Source organism: Hemitrygon akajei, chromosome 5 (assembly GCF_048418815.1).
Source record: "Hemitrygon akajei chromosome 5, sHemAka1.3, whole genome shotgun sequence".
NCBI classification, from domain to species: Eukaryota; Metazoa; Chordata; class Chondrichthyes; order Myliobatiformes; family Dasyatidae; genus Hemitrygon; species Hemitrygon akajei.
Genome location: NC_133128.1, coordinates 98,812,152 through 98,831,875, shown reverse-complemented (window position 1 = coordinate 98,831,875; position 19,724 = coordinate 98,812,152). Strand labels below are relative to the sequence as shown.

The window sequence follows — 19,724 nt, the reverse complement described above, 5'->3', positions numbered from 1 at the left end:
TACAAACATACCAGAAACCATCATTTACAATGATGATTTCATAGGACAAAATTACAACAAAAAACATAGATATTCTTTAAACAGATCAAAAGGGTGTAGGCTGAAGCTACAGCTTATTACGCTTACCCCTCTTACTTATACAACAACATATTTGGCATCAATCATCACATCAAAACCAAAAAATTTCATGATCTTTTAGCACAAAATCCAAATCCAAATATCATTTATTTACATTACTCCCATTCATTTTAAATCATGTATTTTAAATTTGTTCATTAACTAATTTTTAAATAGTTTTTTAAACTTGTTAAGTGTAGTGCATGTTTTTAAATTCTTACTACAACTGTTCCATAGGTTCACCCCTCTGACTGAAATACAATGATTTTTTGCATTTGTTCTTATCCTTTGATTTTGAAATATACATGTTCCTCTCAAATCATGTTGACTTTCTCTCGTTTTAAACAACTTTTGGATACTTTGTGGTAGCTGTCCATTTTTTACTTTATACATAATTTGTATTATTTGAAAATCTACAAAATTTCTGAATTTTGAAGTGTTTAATTGGATAAATAGTGGATTGGTTGACTTATAACTTGTCTTATTTCCACTTCATATAACTTTCTTTTATAGTAGAAAAATTGAATTTGTATTTGTTTTGTATGTATTTCCCCATACCTCTACACAGTAAGTTATGTATGGGACTATAAGTGAACAGTATAATGTATACAAAGATTCCTGATTTAAGAAATCTTGCGCTGAGGTTCCAGTGACGTCATAGTCCAGAATGGCAGCTTAAGTTAATAGCTCCTCTAGAAAAAAGCATATTTTACCCCATTAATCCATCAAATATAAGATCTTTCGAATATATCTGAATTGATAAGGGGGGCAAGAATGGGGAAAAAGAATGGAGATTTAAAAAAAGCATCACTGTGGAGCCTGTGGATGAGAGGGGTGCAGCAAGCGGCTCTCCTACCCGAACGCGTGGTAGGCGAAGCGGCAAATATGATAAAAATTCTGGAAGCAATATGGGGATTCCAAAAAGATATAAAACAGCAACTAAATGATATCAAGTTAGCTTGCCAATGTCAATCAAAAAATAGCGGTGGCAGAGACACAAATTGAGAAGGTGGAAGATCGCGTGCAAAACGTAGAACGGATACTAAGATGATAAAAATATTAGATCAGCAAGAAAGTAAACTGCTTGACCAGGAGGAAAGATCACGATGGAAAAATATCAGGATATACAATGTTCCCGAAGGAGCAGAGGGTTTGTCTATGATGGAGCTTGTAGAAAAGTTGCTGCGAGATGTGCTAGAGATTCCTTCGACTATAGAGCTGAAATTGAGGGGCGCATCGTACGTTCGCCCCATGGCCCACTAGAGGTAGAGAAGATAAGCCACGCTCAACAGTAATTAGATTCTTTTGATACAGTACCAAGGCGGAGATTCTGCGAAGGATCTGGGGAAAGTAGAGGGTGTTTTTGAATGGGAAATTAATATATTTTGATCAAGATTACCCCCCAGTGGTCCTGCAGAAACATAAAGAATACTCTGAAGTCAAGCAAATATTAAAGCAAGAAAAGATAAGGTTCCAAACTTTATGAAGATGGGATCCAACTGTATCAGACAGTGGAAGAGGCGACTACAAACATGAAGGCTAGAGGGTTGCCTGTCAGCATGATCAAACCGAGGGAAAGCCACTCTGCTATGGAAATAGTGAGAGAATCGAGAAAGCAGGGGACAGGAGGAGGGTGAGAGAAATATATCAGGAAGAGACTGTGTGTTTTCCGAAGACAGCCCTTACCCAGTCCAGAAGAGCCATAAGGTTTGGCTAACAATGTTGATAACCTAAACGGAAGCAAAAATACTGGCATGAAAACTGAAAAAAAAGGATAACAGAAAATACAATTCATAGAATTAGGGATCCAAGAACAAAAATGATTAAAAAAATAAGCTAAATGGAATTCAAGAAGCTTTTGAAGTGTTTTACAAAACTCTATATTCCAAAGTTCCAGGGGAAAGCATAATCCAAATTGACACCTTACTGAATTCTCTAGAGTTACCCACTTTAAGCGAAGAACAAAATAGAATGATGACTGCTGACATAGCTGAAGTTGAAATAAAAGCTGCAATTAGTAGGCTTAAATTAAGCAACTCATCAGAGTATACAGCAGAGTGGTACAAAGAATTTAAAAATGAGTTAATTTCTGTCTACTCCCCACACTGAACTGGGCTCTAAAATAGGCACAAATGCCACCCAGCTGGAAGGAAGTGATAATCTCAGCTATACCAAAAGAAGGCAAGGATAAAATGGAATGCGGGTCATTTAGACCAATATCCGTTCTTAATGTAGATTATAGATTATTTACCTTCCTCATGGCCAAACGATTAGGAGAGTTTCTACCCATACTGATACATAACGATCAGACAGGTTTTATACAACAATGCCAAACACAAGACAATATACGAAGGACACTTCAAATTATGGATCATATACAAAAAAATAAAATCCAAGCAATAGTGATAAGCATGGATGCTGAAAAGACATTTGATTCGGTTAATTGGAGCTTTCTTCACAGAGTACATAGATTTGGTTTCCGTTGACACAGTTATTAAAACTATACACGCACTATATGACAACCCTACTGCTAGGATTAAAATCAATGGATATTTATCAAATAGTTTTACCCTAGAAAGGGGCAGCAGATAGGGTCATGCATGGTCACCGCAACTCTTCGCATTATATCTGGAACCATTAGCTCAACACATCAGACAAAATGAAGATATCAGAGGAATCACTTTTAAAGGGACAGAGCATAAATTGGCTTGTTACACGGATGACATTTTGATCTATCTAGGGCAACCAGCATACTCTTTACCTAAATTGATGCAGTCCTTTCAACAATATGGTCAATTATCAGAATACAAGATCAACATAGATAAAACCCAATTACTTTCATATAACTATAGCCCACCAAGAGAAATTGAAAGTAGATATCCCTGGGCATGGCAAACAGAGTCTTTCAAATACTTGGGCATCATTATGCCAAAGGTTTGTCAAAATTATCAGAATGCAATTATCAGCCTATATATAAAAAAATTAAGGAAGATACAACAAGATGGAACCTAATTCCATTTTTTAGTCTCAGTTCAAGGATTGAATCTATTAAAATGAATATACTGCCCAGACTATTATATCTCTTTCAAACCCTACCAATAGAGATTAATTAAAAATCAATTCAATGAATGTAACAAAATGTTATCAAGATATATTTGGCAAGGTAAAAGGCCTGGAGTTCATCTCAAAACTTTGCAATTAGCCAAGGAGAAGGGGGGATGGGGCCTACCTTCTCTTAGAGATTATTATTTTGCAGCACAGTTGAGAGCTATGATATGTGCAACCCATCATATGACGCTCAATGGAAAAACATTGAGGAGTGGGTACTTCCAATCCCCATACAAGCAATTTTGGCTGATAACAACCTACAAAGGTACATAAATACTATTGATAACCAATGGGTGAAATGGACTCTTAAAATGTGGAGAACTGTTATAAAAGAATATAAACTGGAGCGAGATATTGCAATTCTTAAATGGTGTGCATATGACTCAGATTTGACGCCGAATAAACTGGATGCTAGATTTAAGGACTGGACAGCTAAAGAAATAACAGTACTTTGCAATATAATGAAAGAAGGAACACTGTTCCGTTTTGAAATGCTTAAAGAGAAACACTTAGGAGAAAAACAAGACTTTCATCAGTATTTACAGATGCAACAATATGTTAATAGAATGGTTAAAAATGTAACCAAGGCAAGAACATGTTTTATAGAGCTATTTAGAAAAGCATATAATTCAGATAACAGTAGTAGAATAATTTCAAGCGTATATAAGGGTTTGCCAAATCTTAAAACACATTTGACTTCATACATTAAAACAAAATGAGAGAAGGAAGATAATTATATCTGAGGAAGAATGGACAATAATATGGAGGTATCAATGGAAGTGTATCAGTTCACAGAAATGCAGGGAATTCGGATGGAAAAACTTGCTAATATATTTTATTACACCCTCTCAGAAATCCCATTATGATAATAACCTCCCTGTTTGCTGGAGAAATTGTGAAAATCAAAATGCAAACCATTATCATAATTTTTGGGAATGCCCCGTTATCAAACACTATTGGAGTGGGATACACAATGCTCTACAAGACATCTTTAAATGTGAAATACCCTTAGAAAGTAAGACCATATATTTTGGGTATATACCTCAAGAATGGTTGAAAAGAGATAAATATTTAATGAATATACTGTTGGTGGCTGGTAAAAAGACTCTTACTAGGAAATGGTTATCACAGGAGAGCCCAGCCTTAAACGCATGGATGGAAATTACAATGGACAGTTACAAAGTGGAGAAGATAACAGCATCTGTTAATCACGAGTTGGAACAATTTGATTCATACTGGGAAAATGGTTTAACTACATAACACCTCATAGGCCTGATTTTATCCTCACAAATCAATGAATATGCTGTAAAAAAAATCACTCCCTACTTGTACATAATTTTCTCCTTTCACTTGTTCTTTCTTTCCTCCCTTTTCTATAAGTTGTTACGAACCCCGTAACTGGGTATCTTACCAGCAAAGATAGGAGTATCCGTTGAAGTCTGATGATACTATTTTTAACAGTATTTATTAGTAAAAATACACAAAAATAATATCAATGCAAATATACAGATAATATACGACATCAATACTAAACCTAAAAGTGCGGGTATAATAATAATCAATAAGAAATAAGCTTTATCGTTGTCTAGGGGATAATGAATTGTCCGATGGAAATATAAAGTTCAGTTCAGTTCATTCAGGCTGCGGTAGTTGCTGATCACTGTGTTGCAATTGTGTGAGAGAGAGAGTAAGAGAGTAACAGCTATTGACTTGCCGACTTTCCTTTTACGATCTTGATCCGTCGATGCGTTACTGTTGTGGCCATTCACGTATGACCCCTCCGTCCTTTAGCTAGACCGTTCCGTGAAGGACTCGTCACCCAGGCAAGGGTGGACACACACACAGGCCCCCACCGGTCTCGTAGCGTCTCTCCTGGTGCGTCTGAGGGGTGTTTCCCCAGACCCTACTTTTATCCCCACTCACGGGGTCTCAGGTGTCAATCAGGATGGGATGATGCAACCCCTCAACCAGACCACTCTGGTTGCCCCCTGAGGGGTTTCAATGAATAGAACAGTACTCAATACACAATTCCTTCTTCAAGAGACAATAGCAGTAATCTCTCTTTTTGTCAATAGGAGACATTCCAACCTGTGGCTTCTCTCTCATCAATTTTTCATGAGCATTGTCAATAACAACTGCCCTTGCTGTTATCTCTTTCATTTCCTTGGTATCAGACCCAAAATAATAGTGATTTTGCGATTCTCAAAAAGCGGGGGGGGTGGGGGGGCGACTTTGCACCCTTCTGCCCATCAGAGTTGCTCCTCATTCGTAACAAAGTGTTTACCTCAGATAGAGATTATGTGGAGATTTGTGGCAGATATGACTGTGGTATATATGTACAATATCAAGAGTACATCTTATGGAAATGTTTGATGATTTATTTTGATGATTAATGTTTGATAATTTATTTGTGGTTTCCAGCTTGATTTACTATCTATTACCAGTTCTAAAAATTATGTTTCAGATACCTTATCAATTTCAACATTATTTATTCCAAGTTTACTATATGAGTTTGGTACATGGTATCCAAATATTATGAATTTAGCATTACTTAGATTCAGTAATAATTTGTTAATATCAAACCATTTCTTTATAATTTTTAGTTCTTTCTCCACTGTATCCAAAAGTTGTTTCAGATGTTCCCCACTACAAAATATAGTTGTATCATCAGCAAATAATATACATTTTAATGTCTGAGAGACCATACATATATTGTTTATATACAATGGACCAAGCACTGAACCTTATGGAAGCCCGCAAGTTACCCACAAGTTGTTTATATGTACATGTGGCACATAAAGCTAATCTTGATCTTTATGGATCATTTACAGGCAGAAGAGATTTAGTTTAATTTGGCGTAGTGTTTGGTGTAGACATCATGGGCCAAAGGGCCTGCTCCTTTGCTGTCTTCTGTGGTTCTGTGTTCTATGTCCACAAAACATGCTCTTTTAGCCAAACCTAGAGGTTAAGCAGGATGGTATTCTTTTTCTCTAGAATTATGTAGATTGAGCAAGGCCATAATTAAGCTATTAGAGAATCAAGAGATATGGGTCATTGCAAGAAAATGCCACTGAGGTGAAAGGTCAGCCAAAATGTTATTGACAGGCCTCAAGGTCTACAGCTTCTATTACTCAAGTTCTTGTGTCTTGGGTTATAGAAGGGTATTGTTTCAGCATGTGCAGAAGGAATAATTACATCAGAAAAGACTGTAACTGACCTTACTAATAAAAGATTATCAATAAGTTTAGTAGAGAATTCAAGAGAAACTCTTCCTTGAGTATGGCTAGGATGTGGAATTCACTGTTTGAAAGACTAGTTAAGCATAATAGCAGAAATGCATATGAGGGATGATGATGGATATTTGGAGGATAGGAGGATCAAGAGGGGCATATTACTGTTAGGATGAATAGCTTGATCCTGTGCTCTGAACACTTGGCAACAATTTTAAGTATTTGTAATTTGAGAAATCAGAGTGTTGTGTTGCTCCTCAGAAATGGAAATGGAAAGAAATCACCTGTAGTACTGGTATTGGTTTATTATAGTCACATGTACCAAGATACAGTGTTAAGTTTGTCTTGCATGCTGTTGATACAGATCAAATCATTGCACGGTGCACTGAGATAGAATAAGGTCAAACAATAATATTGCAGAATAAAGTGAAAAACTGCTTTGTAGGTAAACAGTAAAGTGCAAAATCATTACGAGGTAGATTGTGAGGCGCAGACTCCATCTTATTGTACACGTGGTCCGTTCAGGAGTCTGATAATTGCATGATAGATGCTGTCCTTGAGCCTCGTGGTGCAGGTTTTTAGGGGTTTAATGAGAAAATGTGTGGAGTGAGTAAAGTACGATTGAAATTTGTATCTCAATTGAATGAGCTGGCAAGTAACTTTATATTGTTTCTCAGAGATTGAAAGGCTCACATATTAGTGCTTTGCAGATCCTTTACTTTTTTTTTTACCAGAAAAATGTTGATTGTTTTGCTTTCATGATGATCAAGTGCTTGCCAAGATACTTAGGAACACCACCTACTAGTGATCTGGAATGGTTTAAGCCCTGACATCAGTTTAATGTGCGGTAATGTATAAGGATCCTGACAAGCAACTTTTGGAAATCCTAAAGAATGGAGGAATTTCAGTTGTTGCACGTTAATTTTCTAAATGGGGGAGCAAATTCAGAAGTAAGAGGTGGAACGGGGCTTAAGAATTCTCGTACAGGATTCCTTAAAGCTTAACTTGCAGGTTGAATTGGTGGTAAGGAAAACAAATTCAATGTTAGTATTCATTTTAAGAGGACTAGAATACAAAAGCAAGGATGTAACACAAAGATTTTATAAGACATTAGTCAGTTTGTATTTGGAGTATTGTGAGCAGTTTTGGGTCCCTTTTCTAACAAAAGGATGTGCTGGCATTGGAAAGGGTCTAGAGGAGGTTCACGAGAATGATTACAGATGTGAAAGGATTAACGTATGAGCGTTTGATGGCTCTGGCCTGTACTTACTGACATTAAGAATGGGGGTGGGTGGATCTTATTGAAACCTATCAAATATTGTGGATGTGGAGAGGATATTTTCAATATTGGGGGAGTCTAGAAAGAGCCTCAGAATAGACTGAGGACCCTTTAGAACAGAGATGTGGAGGAATTTCTTCAGCCACAGTGTGATAAATCTGTAAAATTCATTGCCATAGATGGCTGTGGAGGGCATCCTTGGGTATATTTAAAGTGAAGGTTGATAGGTTCTTGATTAGTAAGGACATTAAATGTTATGGGGAGAAGGCAGAAAAATGGGGTTGAGAGGGATAAGGACAGATTAGAGATAAAAGTGGGAAGTGTCTGGAGGCTGTGGAAGTCAGCGAGGTCCTCAATGAAACCTTCTCTTCAGTATTCACCACTGAGAGGGAACTTGATGACGGTGAGGACAATATGAGTGAGGTTGATGTTCTGGAGCATGTTAATATTAAGGGAGAGGAGGTGTTGGAGTTGTTAAAATACATTAGGACGGATAAGTCCCTGGGGCCTGACGGAATATTCCCCAGGCTGCTCCACGAGGCAAGGGAAGAGATCGCTGAACCTCTGGCTAGGATCTTTATGTCCTCGTTGTCCACGGAAATGGTACCGGAGGATTGGAGGGAGGTGAATGTTGTCCCCTTGTTCAAAAGAGGTAGTAGGGATAGTCCAGGTAATTATAGACCAGTGAGCCTTACGTCTGTGATGGGAAAGCTGTTGGAAAAGATTCTTAGAGATAGGATCTATGGGCATTTAGAGAATCATGGTCTGATCAGGGACAGTCAGCATGGCTTTGTGAAGGGCAGATCGTGCCTAACAAGCCTGATAGAGTTCTTTGAGGAGGTGACCAAGCATATAGATGAGGGTAGTGCAGTGGATGTGATCTACATGGATTTTAGTAAGGCATTTGACAAGGTTCCACATGGTAGGGTTATTCAGAAAGTCAGAAGGCATGGGATCCAGGGAAGTTTGGCCAGGTGGATTCAGAATTGGCTTGCCTGCAGAAGGCAGAGGGTCGTGGTGGAGGGAGTACATTCAGATTGGAGGGTTGTGACTAGTGGTGTCCCACAAGGATCTGTTCTGGGACCTCTACTTTTTGTGATTTTTATTAACGACCTGGATGTGGGGGTAGAAGGGTGGCTTGGCAAGTTTGCAGACGACAGAAAGGTTGGTGGTGTTATAGATAGTGTAGAGGATCATCGAAGATTGCAGAGAGACATTGATAGGATGCAGAAGTGGGCTGAGAAGTGGCAGATGGAGTTCAACCCAGAGAAGTGTGAGGTGGTACACTTTGGAAGGACAAACTCCAAGGCAAAGTGCAAAGTAAATGGCAGGATACTTGGTAGTGTGGAGGAGCAGAGGGATCTGGGGGTACATGTCCACGGATCCCTGAAAGTTGCTTCACAGGTAGGTAGGGTAGTTAAGAAAGCTTATAGGGTGTTAGCCTTCATAAGTCGAGAGATAGAGTTTAAGAGACGCGATGTAATGATGCAGCTCTATAAAACTCTAGTTAGGCCACACTTGGAGTACTGTGTCCAGTTCTGGTCGCCTCAGTATAGGAAGGATGTGGAAGCATTGGAAAGGGTACAGAGGAGATTTACCAGGATGCTGCCTGGTTTAGAGAGTATGGATTATGATCAGAGATTAAGGGAGCTAGGGTTTTACTCTTTGGAGAGGAGGAGGATGAGAGGAGACATGATAGAGGTGTACAAGATATTAAGAGGAATAGACAGAGTGGACACCTCTTCCTCAGGGCACCACTGCTCAGTACAAGAGGACATGGCTTTAAGGTAAGGGGAGGGAAGTTCAAGGGGGATATTAGAGGAAGGTTTTTCACTCAGAGAGTGGTTGGTGCGTGGAATGCACTGCCTGAGTCAGTGGTGGAGGCAGATACTCTAGTGAAGTTTAAGAGACTACTAGACAGGTATATGGAGGAAATTAAGGTGGGGGGTTATATGGGAGGCAGGGTTTGAAGGTCAGCACAACATTGTGGGCCGAAGGGCCTGTAATGTGCTGTACTTCTCTATGTTCTAAATCAGCCATGATGGAGGGGACTTGGTATTCCTAAAGGCCTAATTCTGCTCATATGTGGTCATATGCAGAGCCTGAAGAATAATTCTCATTTGTAGTCATCTCACACTTGCTGTCTTTTTACAGGAACAATGAAAGCAGAAAGTTATGCAAGAAAGTGAAGGTGGATCCAGCTTCAAAGAAAAATGGTGTTGAATTGTTACATTACAAGTAAGCAAAGTGGTATCTATTAAAGACTGGGGTCTCAGATTTTTTTTAGCAGCTTGGTTACTGTTACACACAGTTTTCTTCTCAGGCCACAGATTATGTTCAGAATGAGAGCAGCAGATGGACTGCTGAAGGGGTTTTGCAGGTGCCCTTCTGAAGCTGGCTGTTGGGTTATAGTTGCTTCTAATTCTCCCACTGCCTTCCCTGCATGTGACTTCCCTTGCATCAGCATGGCTCATTGAGAATGTAACCTGTTGTGCTGTTTTCTCTCTGCATTATGAAGGTGCCAGCATGGATGCTGTTTTTGAGTAGTAGCAGCCTGATGGGAAGGGAAAGATCACACACTTCTGTGTGCATCCATGGTCCCTAATTGCTTTACAACCAATGTACCTTGTAATTCAGTCACAGTTCAAATGTAGGAATCATAGCAACCAATTTGTTTATAGATGCCACAACAAAATTGCCCAGTTTGAAGTTAGCCAAGGGATAAATGTTGGCAAGGAGATCGAGATAACGGTACTTAAATGGTCATGATTGGCAATACTAGCTCTTTATTTCAAATTAACTCCTAATTTAATTTAAATTCCCTCCAAGGTGAGACCAGAATGGTCTTGTAAAGCTGACCTTATTGAGGTTTGTAAAACCATGACAGCCAAAAATAAAATGGATCATCACAGTCAGTGGTTCCCAACCTGGAGTCCATGGACACCTCGTTTAATGGTAGTGGTCCAAGGTTAGAAACCCCTAGTCACAGTTTTTTTTCCCACAGTAGGGGGTCTAAGACTAGAGAGCATAGCTTTAAAGTAGCATGCACAAAATGATGGGCGAACTCAGCTGGTCAGGTAGCATTTATGGGGAAGAATAAAGAGTCAATATTTTGGGTTGAGACCCTTCATCAGGACTGCAAATGAAGGGGAAAGAAGCCAGAATAAGGTGGGGGAAGGGAAAGGAGTACAAGCTGGAAGGTGATAGGTGAAGCCACTTGTGGGGAAGGTAGATGGGCAGGGGAGGGGGATGAATTGAGAAGCATGGAGGTGATAGGTGGAAAAAGTATGTGACCCTCAGGTTCGGCCAGCCTGCGTTTGTTTAGAGGAAGACAGGCTCTGGCCCAACCAAACTGAGAAATCTCGTTTGTGTGGATGCTGCATGATGTGTTGCCCTGATACAAATCCAAACCGCAAAATATCAGACAGTACACCATATGCAATTTAACGATTGAACTTTATAAATCTTAATCTGAAATAGGGTTAATAAAGAAAATAAAAAGAAAAAAAGCCCATTTTAATGAAACAGTCCAATGTATACATTGGAGCTCACAGATTCATTCCCCATTGACCTCCTCCAAGCGTTGCTGACTGTTAGACCCTCGTTCCGAGTCCACTCCATCCGCCGGTCTACCAGCTCTTTCCATTCGCGTCTTCCCTCTTCATCTCTCACCACGAAAGACCACGAAATTCCTGCTCCCAGACCCAAAAGAATGAACAACATGTCTCTCATTGGATAGTGCACATTCTAAAGTCCCCATTATCTCTAGTCATAAGCCCAAACACTGCTTCTACACAGAAGCCATTACTTTAGTAGAGAAACATTACAGAGAGGCCATTACATTGGCAGTGAAACCTTAAAGCGTGTTACAGGGAAAAGGCTGGAGAGGAAGAAATCTGATAAGAGAGGAGTGTGGACTATAGGAAAAAGGGAAGGAAGGGGGCATTCAGAGAGTGATGATAGGCAGTTAAGGAGAAAAGAAGGGGAATGGAAAAGGAGAGAAAGGGAAGGGGGGTCAAATTATCCGAAATTGGAGAAATTGACGTTCATGGCAAAGACTGGAAGGCTATGAGGAAATATGAGGTATTGCTCCTCCAACCAGAGAGTGGCCTCATTGTGGCAGTACAGGAAGTTGGTATGGAAGTGAGGAATGGGGAGTAGAATTAAATTAGTTGGCCACTGGGAAATTCTCCCCATTGCAGACAGAGTGAAGGTGCTCGACAAAATGGTCCCCCAACCTCCACTGGGTATCACTGATATAGAGGAGTTTGCACCAGGAACACAAGGTGCAGTAGATGACCCCGACAGACTTGCAGGTGAAGAGTTGCCTTACCTGTATGGACTGTTTGGGGCATCAGTGAGGGTGGAGGTGAATGGGCAGGTGTAGCACTTAATCCTCTTGAAAGGATGATTGCCAGTATTGGGGAGGGACAGATCGACAAGAGAATCAGGGAGAGAACAATCCCTGTGGTAGGAGTGAACTCATCTACCTTCCCCCTCACCTGGCTTCACCTATCATCTTCCAGCTTTTACTCCTTTCCCTCCTCCTCATCCCCCATCTTTTATCAGCTTGTACTCCTTTCCCTCTTCCCCCATCTTTTTTGTTGTGGTTTCTTCCCCCTTCCTTTCCAATCCTGATGAAGGATCTTGTCCCAATACAGCAACTCTTTATTCCTTTCCATAGATGCTACTTGACCTTCTGAGTTCCTCCAGCATTTTGTGTGTGCTACTCTGGATTTCCAGAATCTGCAGAATCTCTGGTGTTTTAGGTTTAAGGAGAGCAGGAGAATATTTCAAGGGGATCTGAGTGGCAAATCACCAGCATGTGACGTGAAATTTGTTAACTTAACAGCAGCAGTTCAATGCAGTACATAATCTAGCAGAGAAAAAAAATAATAAAAATAAAATTTAAAAGTAGTAATAAATAAGTAAATCAATTACAGTATACATATATTGAATAGATTTTTAAAAACATGCAGAACAGAAATACTGTTCATTTTTAAAAAAAGGTGAGGTAGTGTCCAAAGAGTCAATGTCTATTTAGGAATCGGCAGAGGGGGAAGAAGCTGTTCCTGAATCACTGAGTGTGTGTCTTCAGGCTTCTGTACCTCCTACCTGATGGTAACAGTGAGAAAAGGACATGCCCTGGGTGCTGGAGGTCCTTAATAATGGATGCTGCCTTTCTCAGACACTGCTCCCTAAAGATGACCTGGGTAATTTGTAGGCTAGTGCCCAGATGGAGCTGACTTGATTTACAACTTTCTGCAGCTTCTTTTGGTCCTGTGCAGTAGCCCCTCCATATCAGACAGTGATGCAGCCTGTCAGAATGCTCTCCACGGTACAACTATAGAAGCTTTTGAGTGTATTTGTTGACATGCCAAATCTCTTCAAACTTCTAATAAAGTATAGCTGCTGTCTTGCCTTCTTTATAACTACATTGATATGTTGGGACCAGGTTAGATCCTCAGATATCTTGACGCCCCAGAGCTTGAAGCTGCTCACTCTCTCCACTTCTGATCCCTCTATGAAGATTGGTATGTGTTTCTTCATCTTACCCTTCCTGAAATCCACAATCAGCTCTTTTGTCTTACTGACATTGAGTGCCAGGTTGTTGCTGCGGCACCATTCCACTAGTTGGCATATTTCATTCCTGTACGCCCTCTCGTCACCACCTGAGATTCTACCAACAATGGTTGTATTGTCAGCAAATTTATAGATGGTATTTGAGCTATGCCGAGCCACACAGTCATGTGTATACAGAGAGTCAGGCATTGGGCTAAGCACACACCCCAGAGGTGCGCCAGTGTTGATCATCAGCGAGGAGGATATGCTATCACCAGTCCGCACTGTTTGTGGTCTTTGGGTTAGGAAGTCGAGGATCCAATTACAGAAGGAGGTACAGAGGCCCAGGTTCTGCAACTTCTCAATCAGGATTGTGGGAATGATGGTATTAAATGCTGAGCTATAGTCGATGAACAGCATCCTGACGTAGGTGTTTGTGCTGTCCAGGTGGTCTAAAGCCCTGTGGAGAGCCATTGAGATTAAGGTTTCAAAGGTACATTTAATCTCAGAGAAATGTATACAATATACATCCCAAAATGCACAAAATCCACGAAAATATAGGAGTACCCCCAAAGAATGAATGACAGTTAAATGTTAGAACCCCAAAGTCCCCCCACCAGCAAAAAAAAGACATTAGCACCCTCCACCAAGCACTCAAGCGTGCAGCAAAGCAACAGCAAACACACAGACTTTCAGTACCCCAAAGACTACTTGTTCACCTGGTATTCAAAATACCACAGGCTCTCTCTCTCTCTCCCTAATAAGGGAGAAAGAGGCATCTCCGTTTCACAGCGAAAGGGGAAGCATAACAAACAATTCGCTGGTTTACGATGTTAAAAGTCCGTTGCGTTGCTTTTTCCAAGCTCTGGGCACACAGCCATAGATCTTCTGAATCCCACATCATACTGATCTTCTGCCGGGACACCAACCTTCAATCCGTCTGCCTCCAGAGGCACGAAATCTCAACCCTCCAAAGGTGAGCTGAGCTCTTGGGCCTTGCCCTTGGCATGTCGAATAACAGCCAGTCATGAAACCCCAAGAGCAGGTTCCATTCCAGCAAAGAGCCGAAGTCAGTATGTAACTCCAGTTCAGGGTCTTTGAAAGAACCCTGAAAGGGAAAACATAAGAGTTATTAAAGGTGGAACTAGAGCTGTTTCTGAAGTTGCAAGCAAAGGAGTCACTATTAGGTGCAGTTGTCTCCTCCTAAGCTCCTCCTCCTTGATGGTCTCTTAAAGGGCCTGTTTCCATGCTATTTTATTCTTTGACTCTATAGTCATTTATTTTCTGATGAGGAAAGATTGAGCAAGCTAGTGGTTCAAAGCTTCATTTTATTGTCGAAAAGTGTGCATGTACAATACAACTCTGGTACAGGTTTCCCCCACTATCCGAAGGTAGAGCGTTCCTATGAAACGGTTCATAAGCTGGAATGTCGTAAAGTGAAGAAGCAATTACCATTTATTTATATGGGAACATTTGTGAGTGTTCGCAAACCAAAAAAAAACCTACCAAATCATGCCAAATAACACATAAAACTTAAAATAATAGTAATATATAGTAACAGCAGGAATGATATAATAAATACACAGCCTATATAAAGTAGAAATACTTTTCTACAATCATTGCAGCACTGTCCACCATAGTGAAAATCTCACGCAAGTGCTCTCAGCAGAAACACTCTCTCCAGCAAACTTTAAGCTATGAACTGCCAAATCATACATAAAAATACACAGCCTATATAAAGTAAAAATAATGTATGTACGGTGTAGTTTCACTTACCGGAATCCGGAAGACAGCGAACACACTGATGTTTGTGTGTTAGGCTGACATCGTCAGAGATTGGGGTGGTGGGAGGTAGAGGAGGCTGGGGTGTCATCTCATCGTTGTCTGTTTCCATCAGGGCAGGCAGGCACCTTCCTCTACGTCTGCCTGCCTCGATGTCGAAGGATGAGGTTCGTCATCTGCTGTGGCTGATGTGGAAGGCTTGAAAAACGACAGTATGCTTGACTGCTTAGCCTCACACATTTTTCGATCATACAGTTCTTTGTAAGCATATCCTGCAAATATGCCCTAAACCTACGTACCCTTTCAAAATTAAAGTCATACTTTTCTATGATCATTGCAGCGTTGTCATTCACAGCGAAAATCTCACGCAATTGCTTCACATTCAGTTCCTGGACGACTTCACTTTTGGGCCACTTGCTACTGCGTTCAGTTTTGATTGTTATCCTTTCCTCTTGCAATTACATGAGCTCTTCATCTGTCAGTTCTTGGTCATGGGATGCCAAAACCTCTTCAACATCATCATTGTCAACTTCCACAAACCCTTAGCCAAACTCACTATGTCCTTACTTCGTTCACCACGATCGAAATGCTTAATTATGTCTAGTGTCATTGAAAGAAAAGACATCAACCCCTTCCCTGCATGAAAAGGAAAAGGAAACAAAACTTGCAAACCCCAAACCCCCACCCCCTCCCTCGCACAAAATCTATCAGATCACCCACACTGAAAATGGAGGCTGAAACATCAAACCACTCAACTCCCTCCCTCTCAAAAAATCAATGACAGTAATGTCAAACCTCCAACCCTTCACTCACAAAAAGGACAGTGACAATAGCATCAAATCTTCAACTCCCTCTCATACACAATAACTAACAGATCGCCATATAGAAAAACAGCAAGAACATCAAACCCCAAGCACCCAACCCCTCCTCTCACAAAAATTAACATATTGCCCACCCAGAGGATCCCCAACCTGCCAATCGGCAACAAGAAATAAAACACAGAAAACTGAAAGACAGCAATATAAACTACAATCCAGTAATCTCTTAAATCTTAGAATTTAGAAAACATCCTCCTATCAGAATCAAACTCAGTCCTTCCATGAAGAGGAATCACTGCTGCTGACCTCTGCATTCGCCTCGGTGCATCACTCTTCCTCAACACTTCAAAATGGAGTCAATCACGGTCACTGGTCTTCTCCATGAGGCAATTTTCAGTCTCCTCTAGGGACAGCAGAGTGCTAATCATTTGATCAAACTCCAAACTGCAAGTCACAGGCTCCAACAGCTTGCAAAGCATAATCAAGACAAAATGTACAATCAGAATCAGCATATGTCCTGAAATTTGCTCACTTAGTGGCAGCAGTACAATGCAATACATGATAATATAGAAAAATGATATATAAGTAAAACAACAACACACACAAAATGCTGGTAGAACACAGCAGGCTAGGCAGCATCTATTGGGAGAAGCGATGTCAACATTTCGGGCCGAGACCCTTCGTCAGGACTAACCGAAAGGTTAGTTGAATTTCCAGCATCTGCAGATTTCCTCGTGTTTGCTATATAAGTAAATCAATTACTTTAAGTATATATATGTGTGTGTTAAATAATTAACTTAAAATAGTGTAAAAGCAGAAATAATATAAAAAAAAAGTGAGGTGGTGTTCACAGGTTCAATGTCCCTTTAGGAATCGGATGGCAGAGGGGAAGAAGCTGTTTCTGAATCGCTGAGTGTGTGTCTTCAGGCTTCTGTGCCTCCTTCCTGATGGTAACAATGAGAGGAGGGCATGTCCTTGGTGATGGGGGTCTTTAATAATGGAAGCTGCCTTTCTGAGACACTGCTCCTTGAAGATGTCTTGGATACTGTGGAGACTAACACCCAAGATGGAGCTGAGTAATTTTACAACTTTCTGTAGCTTCTTTTGATCCTGTGCAGTAGCTCCCCACCCCCCATACCAGAGGGTGATGCAGCCTGTCAGAATACTCCCCAACGAGCAGAAGGCATAGAAAATGTGAAATACTGGAAGAGATTGGCTATCTAGACAATGTCGCCCAAGGAATTGTTCGCTGGCGACATCTTGACCAGAAGTAAAACTTGAGAGGTGTATAAGATTAAGATGCGTAGACAGAGCAGACAACCAGCACATTTTTCCTAGTGTGGCAATTGCTAAAACTAGAGAGCATCCTTTTAAGGGGACTGGAGGAAAGGTTAGGGGAATCAGAATCAGGTTTATTATCAGATGTAAGTGGTAGGTTTTTTTATACAGATAATGGTGAGACCCTGGAATGCACTGCTGGGAATGGTGGTAGAGCCTAATACTTCAGAGATATTTAAGAAACAATGCTACTGTGCCCTGACTTCAATGCCTATGTAGTAACAAAAGTATTATGGCTCAATAAATAAGGTTGGGTAAATCCTGTTTTTTTCCAGAATCAGAATCATAGGGTATGCAGTATTGCCATTGAGGCCAATCTAACTGGTTCCAGTTTCTTGGTGCTTGTGTTGGATCTTATTACAGCACAATTCAGACTATCTTTTCATACTAGTTTGAGAAATTGATTGATTCATTTCATGTCAGCTTTTTGTCTATTATTCTGTCATCTTGACAGGGGTAGTGGCGGAGATAAGTAGGTGTAGTAATGCTTGAAATGATTTTTGTTATTGAACAAAGTAACTAACAATCTGCGTTTGGCTTTTAGGGATGGTGCTTTCCATGTTGAGTATGAACGACCTGAAACATTCAAGGTAATGAATGCTTTGGCAAAATCTTCGTGGTCAACCCTGGTTTCTATATGATTACTTAAATGGTACATTTTCATTACTGTGTTTTGCTTGAGAGGTTTGTACCCAAGGTTCAATCTCCCTAGAGTGGGCACAGTAGCATAATGGTTAGCACAACACTATTACAGCACCAGTGACCTACCACTGTCTGTAAAGGTATTTTCTCCCTGTGACCGTGTGGGTGTCCTCTGGGCGTTCTAGTTTCCTCCCACATTCCAAAGACACACAGCTTTGTCGGTTAGCTGGGTTTAATTGGGTGGTACAGACTCCTTGGGCTGGAAGGACCCGTTACCATGCTGTATCTCTAAATAAATTCTTATGAGTAATTTAATTCCATTTGGTTTTGTGCTTGATTGAGTGTATGATTTTGCATATATCATTCTAGTAAAAGCATAATGGAGTAACACTGTTGCCAAGAGGTTCCTTTGAGCAAGTTGGTGACCGTGCAAACAGTCTGTTTCATATGAAGCCCCCTTTTACCAATCATCTCCAGAAACACGGCTGGTTAACCCCTCGCTAACAAGCCAATGAACTCAGCAGTGAGAAAATCACCTTTAGGCTGATGAAAGAACTTTCCATCTTGGACTCTATCGAATCGTATCGAATTTGTTGTATCAAATCCTACCACCGGTTCTCTCGACCATCTCTCTCCATCTCCCTCTGAAAAGGACCTCCACCCCTTTAGTGTCTGTCACAAAACCTCTCCGCCCAGTTTTCTCTAGAACCTTCTCCCAATTCCACCATCCTGACTGGCTGACCCGACATTCCTAAGCTGAACATCACAACCCCTGTAACCCGAACAGTACCAGCAGAACACACTGCTTCTACAGAGAACTGTTAAATGAAATACCCTTCAGTATTAGCAGCAAAAGCTTAACCACATAGACCACAGGCATACAAGGAACAGTCATGAACTTCTCTTTTTTTCCACTAATCCAATAACACAGTCTTTAGCTGAAGACAGGATAATAAATCCCTTGGCCAATGTTTCTCCTTCAATGAGATGAAAGACGCACAAGGCCTGCACTGTATCCAGTACATGGAAGTGTTGTGCAGTTTCTCTTCATTTGTAGATGTTTGCATCCTCACATCTCAATGACTGATCCATTCTTTGTGAATCCACAACAGGAGACTAAGGCAACTATTCAGCTGTGATTGGGCTGCCTCTGAGCCTGTTCCCTGGCATCCAGAGAAGGAATCTCTGGATAGAATGAAGAAAGCAGATTAAGTTTTTTTTTCTTTCATGACTCCTCCGTAGCCCTGACTCAGAGAAGCCAATTATTGTGTAGGCTCAGATCAGCTAATTATAATATATTGCCGCTTTTATGCAAAAGGTACAAAGGAGATCCAACCAAGGCAGACTTAATACATCTTGCTTTACTCAGTAATATGAAATAAGGAAACTACTATATGGGAGGTGATTGATACATAGATCTAAAACCTGAACATGTTAACCCTATAAACCCAAGAGATTCTTCAGATACAGAGTAACACACGAAATGCTGAAGGAACTCACCAATCTGGCAGCATCTATAGAGAGGAATTAAGAGCCGGTGTTTTGGGCTGAGACCTTCATCAGTGCTTCAGCCCAACACCTATGCTCTTTACTCCTCTCAATAGATGCTGCCGGACATGCTGAGTTCCTGGATGGTGCTAGATTTACAAATTATATGTCAGAGAGACAGACAGGCTCTCTTATAATGTTTCTTCAAACAACACAAATTTAGTCCATTCAAAATCCCTGTTTTCTCTGCATACAGATGTGGGAGGGAGATTGAAAATCTGTGTGAATGATTTTGTGGCACCATTTAACCAATGTCAGCAGGAGCAAAGAGATGATGGCTGATGACAGAAGGACATAGAT

At 40.6% G+C, this 19,724-nt stretch overlaps 1 protein-coding gene across 1 annotated transcript in view; it reads left to right on the top strand.

Moving 5' to 3' along the window:
- pdia5 (protein disulfide isomerase family A, member 5) overlaps positions 1–19,724 on the top strand; it is a 211,341-nt gene that overhangs the window by 41,636 nt on the left and 149,981 nt on the right. The window contains exons 4-5 of the mRNA XM_073046123.1: positions 9,889–9,972; positions 17,779–17,824. Coding sequence (XP_072902224.1) covers positions 9,889–9,972; positions 17,779–17,824 — 130 coding nt within the window. The remainder of the gene's footprint in view (positions 1–9,888; positions 9,973–17,778; positions 17,825–19,724) is intronic.